Source organism: Bombyx mori, chromosome 10, assembly GCF_030269925.1.
Source record: "Bombyx mori chromosome 10, ASM3026992v2".
Taxonomy (NCBI): Eukaryota; Metazoa; Arthropoda; class Insecta; order Lepidoptera; family Bombycidae; genus Bombyx; species Bombyx mori.
Genome location: NC_085116.1, coordinates 9,033,096 through 9,044,461, shown reverse-complemented (window position 1 = coordinate 9,044,461; position 11,366 = coordinate 9,033,096). Strand labels below are relative to the sequence as shown.

The 11,366-nt window shown below is 35.1% G+C and overlaps 1 protein-coding gene and 1 long non-coding RNA gene across 2 annotated transcripts; one reads left to right on the top strand and one right to left on the bottom strand.

Moving 5' to 3' along the window:
• The first annotated feature begins 3,163 nt into the window (after window positions 1–3,163).
• LOC119629013 (uncharacterized) lies at window positions 3,164–6,435 on the top strand. The gene is made up of 2 exons (XR_009974070.1): window positions 3,164–3,658; window positions 6,157–6,435. It is a non-coding gene; the product is annotated as an uncharacterized LOC119629013 (long non-coding RNA).
• LOC101742442 (protein singles bar) lies at window positions 4,213–10,284 on the bottom strand. The gene is made up of 4 exons (XM_004924805.4): window positions 9,207–10,284; window positions 7,246–7,428; window positions 6,166–6,306; window positions 4,213–4,777 (listed from the first exon to the last, which is right to left on the bottom strand). The coding sequence occupies exons 1-4, from the start codon at window positions 9,348–9,350 to the stop codon at window positions 4,700–4,702; spliced, it is 546 nt and encodes a 181-aa protein (XP_004924862.1). The 5' UTR covers window positions 9,351–10,284; the 3' UTR covers window positions 4,213–4,699.
• Window positions 10,285–11,366: the final 1,082 nt, after the last annotated feature.

Genomic DNA, 11,366 nt, shown 5'->3' with positions numbered 1-11,366 from the left:
AAACATAATTACCTATAAAAATATGTGACTCAGTAGCACTATTTATTTATCCACTAGATCTTATCACTTCGTTTAATTGAACTATAGTTAAGGAGGTAATTTAAAACTTTGGCACTTTAATGGATAGATATCACAACATCGCACTTGTCGGTTAGTGGCGCCAGCACGTAGGCGCATGCGCAGCGCTGTGAGGCGCGTCTCCCACTAGCGAGCAATGGCGAGATCACTTCACTGAGTCTCCATGACTTATGTTATGACAAAACTCACAACAATTTTACAGTCAAACAGTTTTTATTGTCATTCCCAACAAACTATGGTGACAAACTAAAGGAACACTTTAAACAGACAATTATGGGGTAAACTAATTACTAATTTTAGTATTGGATTCTGAGAATACGTGTTGTGTTGACCATTTGAACAGAACGTAAAGATAACAGTTATATTTCCGAGGAGATTTGTGAACCGCCCCCTTTGGAATATTCCTAGATAAAAGAAACATTTGTGCTGATGAATAATGGAGTCTGGTAATAAATAATACTTGATTAATATCTTAACGACCCAATCAGCGTAGCGGTTGCACATAGTAGCCGTTCGCTTAGCTTAGGTGAACGTACGAATCACGTGACATCAACACCTCGGTCAGTCTTGAGATCCAACACGAATTGTTGCAAAACTGCGTCTGTATTGTCGACTTGAGTAACATTTTTAGATTTTACACTAAAAAAAAACGAAAAGAAGGATTTCTTATTACGGTCTTATTTATTCTCATCTTCACATTAAGGTAAATGAATGAAATAGATATGTGACATACCCAATAGTAACGTGCCACGCTAATTTTAATGGTAAAAAAAAACATTGACCCAAATTTATGAACTGCTTATTTTACGGTAAATCTGTTAAAAAAAACATGATTTTTGTATGTGTAAAATGAACGTGATGACAAATCTAACAAACTAGTGTCTGATAAGTGGTCAAATCAAATATAACATTAATATTATACTGTCAACATTGATTTCATATCAATTTGTAAATACTATCATAAAACAACTTATTTCAATTAATGGAATATCGTCCTTAAATTCATTATTATGGGCTTACTTTTAATTTTTCTATAATCAACTTGACCGTAAATTAGACATTAGTAGAAACAGAAAAATGAAACTAGTAGGTAAAACATCCGCTGTCTCGAGAACCACGATGCTGCATTTCTGTGGAAATTTTGATATTTCGTTCTCGTATTCCAAGATGAATGGCGATGGGTTCGGATTATGATATCATCCAAGCCAGATGGGCCGAGAGCTTATCCATCCATTAATGTTTTTTTTTTTTATTGCTTAGATGGATAGACGAGTTCACAGCCCACCTGGTGTTAAGTGGTTACTGGAGCCCATAGACATCTACGACGTAAATGCGCCACCCACCTGTTCTAAGATCTCGGTATAATTACAACGGCTGCCCCACCCTTCAAACCGAAACGCATTACTGCTTCACGGCAGAAAAGGGCGGGGTGGTGGTACTTACCCGCGCGGACTCACAAGAGGTCCTACCACCAGTGATTACGCAAATTATAATTTTTGCGGGTTTCATTTTTATTACACGATGTTATTCCTTCACCGTGGAAGTCAATCGTGAACATTTGTTGAGTACGTATTTCATTAGAAAATGTTCTGGGATGACTAAAGAAATAACATGTCACTGGAATAGGACAGAGCTGGTTTTTGTTAGAGAGTTCTTGGTATTCAAACTCAAATAAAATGCCTATTAATCCTCCTAGAGGTAGTAATTATGCAAAATGAAGGTTACTGTAGCCAGGTATTAAATTAACATTTACAGCGAATATCAAATATTAGTTAAGTACGATAATAGTTCATGTCATTGGTGCAAATAGATACATACATACTTCATTGTCCTGAATGAATTAGTAATAAGAATTTTATGTATCGTGTCATAACGGAGAGTAAGTAATTCTTTATATTTAGCAAAACATTTACACAGCTGTTGACGTAACACTTAATGGAAAAAATACGTGGAAAAACACAAACGTGTTTTTTAGCAAAACGTCTCCAATACAAAACCATAATATGATTAATGTATATTGATACTGAAAAATCTACAAAGTAAATTGACAAGTTACCGTTCCGAGAAACTGAGACCGGTCAAAAGAGCATTGGAAATACCTATAAAAACTCAAAGTAAACCCGAATTTTTTGATACTTTCGAGTATGCGCTTAGCAGTTGCTAAGGTCTTTAATGGACATATTTTGATCCAAGTATCAAATTTATTATAACAACACCCTTTACACCTTACACTTTGGACTAGAACGCGTGATCACTTTGCGCCAGAAATGGTTAGCATATTATGTTTATCAATGTTAGCAATAGCACCAATTTAAAAATGTAACTCTAACCAGTTTATAATATGATCTTGGTAATAATATTCTGGGAACCTATTAATTAGAAATCATTACGAGTTTAAAATCACGGCTCCCGAGGTGGTCCTATTAAAGCTTCCTCAAGGCTAATCCGAAGTAGTCGTGTCCTGCCTAATTTTTGTTTACTGAGCGTGTGGAGCGAAATGGTCTCGTATAACGAAATGTATTTTGGCATCAAGAACAAGACAAAAGTTCTACCAATAACCTTCCATTGTATGTTCAATATCAAGATGTACAACACCACTCACCGAATGGTATGTATGAGTTTGTTGTTAATGATGTTTAACATGAGATAAAAATAATAAAATAAGTAAAATAAATAGCTGAGATTTATAAAACATTTATAGTATTTGAAGAGATGTCTAAAGTAGTAAATCATTATTATTGAAATAAAACAAAACAGAAACGAAATGATAGTAAAGGAAATGAATTTTGAAGTAGGTATAGCTGATCTTGGTCGAATTTCGAGTACTAGATGCACACTGGTTATAAATTATAAATAGCGAAAGCACGGGTTCAACGTCTCTTATAATTGATGTATGTTTAAATGTATATAGCCATTTTTCGCTTTACATTGCGAGTTTACGACATGTGTACCTGTCTTAATGACAAGTAAATATTTGCTTAGCTCGGTAAATGAATGCTGTTTTCTCTTTATGGTGAGAATGCCTAAGCTATACCGTTTCTGGTTCGAGAATGATCTCTTTCCACCCGATATACTTTACTTAGCAACAGCCAATAAAACAAATTCACCCGTGGAGTAAGCTTGTCGATACTGACTGAAATTGTATAAGCGTATACTTACTATACTAACTACCTACTGTTTGTCATTGTTCAAAGAATTTTCATTACCATAGTTGACACACGACACGGCGACTGTTATCAAACGTGTCGACAACATTCGTACCTGGCACGGCGCACGCACACTATTGACTGTGTACAGCATATCCATATATGCACTGCACGTGTAGCTTATCCACCTTTGTACTTATATCTTTTACAAAAATGGCGACACCCGTACATGTTAGTCTATTCAAACATTAACAACACGAACGATTAACATACAAGATGTCACACTAATAAACGTTCAACTATATAAAACGTAGGCATAAAAAAACTATCACTGTCTAGTCGTTCATGCAATAAAACATATATACGTACAAAGGTACAATGTTTTCGTAATAAACAGCACGATCTGGGAATGAGGAGCCATTCCCTTAATTTTTGTATGTATATTCTTATATTATTATATAGTCAATAAAATTTTAATTTGCTCTTAAAAGAAAAAGAGCATAGAATGAGTGGTATTTAAAAACCATACTTCAGTATTTTAGTTTGGCCTGTTCTTCTCAGAATTGTGTGCATTCTATGGAACCAATGGTAGTTATATAAAACATGTTTTGATGTTCAACAAATATAGTTTATTTAAATTTAAGTTTTTATATTTCTTTTTGATGAAAGTTTACTGCTATGTCTTGTTTTTTATTACTCTAATTGGACAGAAAAGTCTACCGTCCACTATGGTGTCTTTAACTTGAATTACCATTATTTTATCATTTTTAATTAAGTAAATGCAGTGAGTTGTTATGAAAACTACCCTAACTCTAACAAACGCATACACGTATGTATATGATTATTCCTCATTGATTTGACTATGGATTAACTATAACAAATTAAAAGAAAAATATATAACAATTTAGCTAATGTTATGTTAGTTGATTAAAATACTGATTGGAGAATAATGTCACAATTTAAATGGCGTAAATGGAAATTAAAAAAAGACGGTACAAAAATACTTTATTTTATTAATTTAGTCATGTATTACACAGGATGCTTTTTATGCTTTATCGATTGTTAAAGTAAGCATTACATTAAACAAGGGTTAATTAGAATCAGTAGTTTTTAGGGCTTTAATAATATACAAAATAAATTTGCGTGATTAGCCTGTTCAGTTTACAATACTTTTTCGATTACGATCTATAAAGAAGTTGCCATGGAACTGCTCTCTTCATGATACTGGCTGGTCATAAAAACCCCTCAACTATATTACATAAATCTGCTTTACTTTGGCTCTTTGGATTGGTATTATAAAGAATACGAACTTTTTTTTTTACGAATAGGCACGAACAAATGTACATGGTACTCGGGAACTCTTAAGCTCTTCAACTAATTAACAGTTTTTTTTTTTTTTTTTTGTTGGAAAGCTATAAGCAAAGTCTTCTTTTTAAAGAGATTCGAATAAATAATTTCGAAAACCTAGTCAAATTTTAGTAAACCCCTCTAAAATATTTATATGAAATAAAAGCATCAGCTCCGTGAAGAAATCCAACAATGAATCCGATGTACTGAAAACAGAAAAAAAATATTAAATGGAATACTATTAAAATTAACATTAAGCAATTCTGAATTTGTATATTTTTAAATAATTTATGTACAGCATCAGAAGGCCTCCGACAAGGTGAAACGTCGATCTTTTGAAGGTCATAGGTGGTCATAGGAATCAATTGGATACTGGCAGCGCTGGATCCATCATTCTAACAAAACTTGGGAGAGGCCTGTGTGCAACTGTGATTATCTGTTGGTGAATTTCATACTAGAATGCATGACTGCTTCTTGGCAGAATAGACAGAATGGGAGGACATAGCATTGCGGCCTCAAATACTGGTGGTATTTATCATATGTTTCACTACCGTTGAAACTTAAAGTAAGCCTCATCAGTATTCAAACATAGTAGATAATTAAATGAAATTTAAATTAGAAATAAATTACATTGTAGACAGAATCATGTAACTGTTTACTTATGTAATATAAAATTTCTCACAACTTTCACGGCTAATAAAATTATTATGATTTGATTATTTTTATGATATTTATGGTATGATTATTATTATGATATGATTTGGGCCCTAAATCTATTAATCTATTTATTACTTTCTACATTATTCCAGATCACCATGTAAAGCTGTAACTTAAGCTAAACTCTAAACTGAATCAGCAATTCAGAAGTATGGGAGATTGTTTAAAATTCAAACACTAGTAGTATTTTCAAAACATTGCGAGTACTTTCACTGAAAGTTTATTTTATTCTAGACCCTTTGTGAATGGGAAGGTCATTCACCTTCACTGCACGGTCCGCTAGCTCTGTCTGACATAGTTGTTACGTAATAAGCCCAGAAGTCTTGTAAATTATTTTAGAAACATGAGCTGCTTGCAATTTCTGTCATGAATCAGTATTGCGTTTGAAGAATGAGGCCAACGCAGTAGTGTAAAACTGAGACTCAAGTCTCAAGGGGGGTTGCAGCATTTATGTTGTTGACGTATATGAGCTCCACTAACCATTTACTAGATGGACCGTGAACTCATCCATCGATCCAACCAATAAAAAACAGACAGAGAGTTCAGATTAGCTCAACTAGTCGTCGGAACCCATAAACACCCAACGTAAATTCATAGCATTCACGTTGGATCTATGGACTCTAGAAACCACTCAACATTTCGTGGCACGGGAAATCATCTGCTCAGCCAAAGAAGCAATTGGCTATTAATGCAATCGGAATATCACAAAAAATTGTGATACTGCTAAAAACTTTGAACATTAAAGCCCGTAAACAGGCTAAATATAACACGCCTGATTTTGATCGCATTATCTTTTATCGTTATAATTTTGATCTTATCTAGATTGCTCATTGTTTGATGAAACGCAGCAATCAGTCATATTTTTCAGACAACTTACGTAAACGGCCGTCATAGCAGGATAGGCTGCGTACATATTAACGAGAGCATACTGATGGTACAAATAAAGGTTCACTGCCACTCCCATGTACGAAGACGCTGAGAAGTAAAGGAAACACGCCACAGCATTAAATAGGCATTCCTGAAAAAGAAAAATTAATGTAAGAACAGGCTCGTACAAATAAATGTACATTCTAAAAGTGATATAATGAAATACACCAGTCAAGATGCATTCGAATAAAGTTTACCGATTTCTTTTTTTAACGAAATTTTATATCGAATTTTATTAACAGTGAATTATTTTGGACATAGAAGATATCGATATGGGATCTAATGAAATACGTACTTAACAAATGATTGACTTCCACGGTGAAGGAATAACATCGTGTAATAAAAATCAAACCCGCAAAATTATAATTTGCGTAATTACTGGTGGTAGGACCTTTTGTGAGTCCGCACGGGTAGGTACCACCACTCTGCCTATTTCAGCCGTGAAGCAGATTACAGCTTCACGGCATTAGCGTTTCGGTTTGAAGGGTGGGGCAGCCGTTGTAACTATACTTGAGACCTTAGAACTTAACTCGAGATGGGTGGCATTTTACTGGTGGTAGGACCTCTTGTGAGTCCGCACGGGTAGGTACCACCGCCCCGCCTATTTCTGCCGTGAAGCAGTAATGCGTTTCGGTTTGAAGGGTGGGGTAGCCGTTGTAACTATACTGAGACCTTAGAACTTATATCTCAAGGTGGGTGGCGCATTTACATTGTAGATGTCTATGGGCTCCAGTAACCACTTAACACCAGGTGGGCTGTGAGCTCGTCCACCCAAGTAAGCAATATAAAAAAAAAACCTCCTCAAGATTCTACTAGTTCGAAGCATGAATACATTGCGGTTTGTAAATATGGACCAACAGTCCAACCATGTAGTATAGACAATATTTCAATGTGGGTGACGATAATGGCACTGCAATGTAATTACAATGAGTACTCTGAAATTCGGGTGATGCCAAAGATGAACACAACTGGAAACATATGGCTGTATATAACGTAAAGAAAAAACTTATATATATTTAACATGACTCACAAATATGGATTGCCGTATTAACTGCTGTGTTTTTGAAGATAACACGTAGCATGCGATCAGAAGAGATGTCGTAAGAAGACAGGCGGAGGCTGTTGTCAAGAAACTGTGGAAGGCAGATCCTATGCTGTTCGCTTCTGACATACCATACTTTACCAGTAGACTTTGGCAAAGACCACCGAGCATCTGGAAGCATGTTTTCTTAAATTAAAATTGATAGACAGTGTTCTTACTTATTTTTTTTTATTTACATAAAAACCAAATCCTTTAAGGGAATACAAATTACATCAGACCAATTAGAGTTACAGTAAATAGTCCTTAATTTAATCAAGGTATAACAATACCAACTACATATTAGTACGCTCGAACTACGAGTATTAGAGGTTTGCACTTTAACATAGTGACAATTTTAAAATTAAATATTAAACTTGCATGTCCAAGACTTTAAGAATGCATTTATTGCCAAGACTTTAAGAATATGTTTGTTGCACAAAAAAATTACATTTCAAATTCAATGTTTTGCTCTCAATTGCTTTTAAATTCAGTATTCAATTTCCACATCTCGTATAAAACATAATATACAAAAGTAATTTCCGATTAAGAGTTCTGAACATTTCTATCCCGACAGAGACAGGTCGTAAAATCAATGCTGAGTTTGGAGAAGATAAGGATTAATCGGACTGTGAGTTTCTTGTTCTGTAAACTTCAACTCGGAAAATAAGGCATGAAGAAGATCATGCACTAAAGCCAATTAATTAAATGTAGTAACCCAGGAACAAAATTGAAGTCAGGATGTGACGTGAGTTTACAGTACTTTTACTTTTTACATTGTAACTAATTACTTGATAAAATTGAAACTTCCACTTGCGATCACGGCCTGGTTGCGGCGAGTTGTTAATAATAGAGTTCAATTTGCCGCACCAGAGACAAAACTCCTTCAAGGCAACGGATGTGATGCGAAGCGTTTATTCCATCACCTCACCCCGCTCGAAAAACAGGTTGATATTTGATGTTTAGATGGTTAACATTACAAGACCTGCAATGGCTACAGTTCAAAGTGTAAACTGGACTCACAAACCATACATCATCCTCTATACTCGCTAGGCTAGGCTAGACCTAATACCATTATTACCAAATCGGTTTTCTATAAGAAAAAACAATGTTCTCAGGAAGCTGTACAAAATGCCTTATAAGCTTTGTATAAATCCCCATAGTTCTATAGCAAAGGTATTGCAATATTAAAGAGCTCGGGGATGGCGAAAATGTCTAGATAACCACGATTAAATATTACGATCAAATAAACTTAAATTTTCTTAGAAACGTTTGAATTTTTTAAATTCAAACCATGTATTTCGTATGAGTCGTCCATATCTATCTATCATCTGGAATATAAATACCCGAAAGGATGAGTAATATAAGCTGATTTCAACAGTAATCTGATTTCGACGAACGCTGTAGATATATAGGACCTACTGTTACATAGTATACGTTGAAAATTTCAATCAGTTTTATGTTGCAATAGAACACTTTAAAATTGGGAGTATTTTTTTATTAACGAACTTAACTTTGAATAAACTCTGTGTATATATAAAACGATTTTTAAAAACTTTTCTTTTTAAACTACCTACCTAATACCTATAGATTTTGTTTTTTTGGGGACCAATTTTAGAGTATTGAATTTTATTGAAACTTTCAAAACTAAGGCGCACGTAAAAAACTCGTTTGGATTCGTTGTTTAAAAGCAAATTCTTAAAACAATTTCTACTTTTAAAATCTTAGATATATTATTAATTTTACGTATACAATAAATTAGAATAACTTCAGAATTCATTTAGAAGCAAAATTAAACACAAAATAAAATAGTTTAACTAGTAAAATAAAGTAGTAGTAGTAGTAAAATAGTTTAACATGCAACAACAAAAAAACACGCAAATTATAAGAAAAACAAAAAAAAGGAAACTTACAGCTTCGGCTAACTTGATGATGCCATGATTTGAAATTAAGTACCCAAAATTGAGACACTCACAACAGCGACAACAGCAGCACTTGATTCCTCTTGACCCGCCTCCCCCTGGAGCCACCCGAACTATAGTCGGACCTCTGGTCATAGTAAAGTTATCGAAATAACTAAAATTATTTAACTAAACACCAAATAGTTTTTACTTTGTAAAAACCGCCGTGTTTTTTAATGTAGTACAATTTTACACAAGTATTCGCGCCTGTTTGATACACGTCATCGCAAAAGTTCAGGAAGTTCTAATTCACATTCGGGAACACATACACCGCAAAATATTTTTAGAATTTTACGCACACAATAAAAGTTCACCGAACTCTTGACCCGTTATTTTTTCATAAATCAAAAATTGTTTTTTAGATGTATGAATTGGAAATGTACGTCGTATTTATAATACTTCAAATAATTTGATTTAAAAGAGATGTGGCTCTCGACTTGAACTAATTTTGAATGTGGCTCGTGCATGCCACACGCACGTCCCTTTATTACCAAAATAGAACATTGGCGTTCAGGAGGGTTAATGTCTATTTACGTTTTAATTATTACACTTAAAAACAATATGGCTATATTTGGTTGGAATGAAACAAAAGCTAAAACCATTAGCCAACTGCACTGCAACCTGGACTTCTGTATCTTTTATTACCTTCGTTTTCGGTTGACTAGCACTCACTTGATGGTAAGTAGTCGCCGTCGGTCGTGGACCTCGGCAATGCTAGAGGTCAGCCAAGCCGCTGCCTAAAATTTATCTAAAGTCATTAAGTAATGAGCCCAGATTTTATTTGAAGCCAGTTAGTGGAAGGACTAAATCGCGGAGACGCTAAAAAAAACACTACAACCCATTCAATATCTTTATATTAGTTAGTGAGATAGTCTGGAGGATCGGTTATATTAAGGGAGAGGTATTTATGTTTGCACGTAAGAAACCTTCCATGTCTTGTGATTGAGTGTCTAACAACGGCACAATATAAAATAGTTTTGGAAGAAACTGTAGTACATTTTGCCCCTTTTATTATGCAAAGAGCAAATCCATAGACAAATGACATTACAATCTAATGGATTTGTATCTTGCACTACAATGCCGCCGTGGATGTCAAATACTTTTGAGACGTTGAAATCAATACTATGGAGTAGCTAGCGCACTTACCTGACTTGAACCCTATTGTGCATGTGTGGGATGAGCTTGAAAGGGCAAGTAGAAAAAATATTGTCCCGCCTAATTTTAGAGGTTTGAAAAACGCATTACAGGAAGAATAGAACGCAATCTCTAGTCTTATTGATAATTTGTTTGAAGGGATGCGAAGGAGATTGAAAGTAGTTCGAATAGCTAGACTGGTGGTAGGACCTCTTGTGAGTCCGCGCGGGTAGGTACCACCGCCCTGCCTATTTCTGCCGTGAAGCAATAATGCGTTTCGGTTTGAAGGGTGGGGTAGCCGTTGTAACTATACTGAGATCTTAGAACTTATATCTCAAGGTGTTCAAGGTAAGGTAGGTTCAAGGAAATTAATTTGTTTTATTGAACATGACTCATTTTTAGTAGATGTCCATGGACTCCAGTAACCACTTAACATCAGGTGGGCTGTGAGCTCGTCTACCCATCTAAGCAATAAAAAATAAAATAAAATAAAAACTTGGCAACAATCGGTACTGACTGCGTATAGGGAATTGTTAGATTTATTCATTTTTTCCCTACCTATTCGCTGGTAATTTAAAGGGCTACGCTATGGATGGTTGGTGAGCTCACGGTGCTCTACCGAGATAATTTGCTAATACTGACCCTAGCAAGAGCAGTGCTTCGCATAATATACCACCGGCTCGAAACCGCAACCCACTGAGGAAATCTGGCTAGAAACTCTGTGGGTTGTGTATATGGTTTAGGTTACTTGTCGGACTCTTTCTACGAGTTTGACTAGGACGGTGACCGGAGGTTGACGAGATTAAAAGCACGTTGCGTTGCTCCGTCGTCGCCTGGGCCGGATTTATAATTAGCAACGGCCACGATAAGAGTGGGTTATCGTGTCGCACCGCTTTTTCCAAGTGGCAATCTGACACTTCGATTACGAAAATCAGTTCTTACATTTAATAACAAATATTTGTGATGTCTTGTTTTATT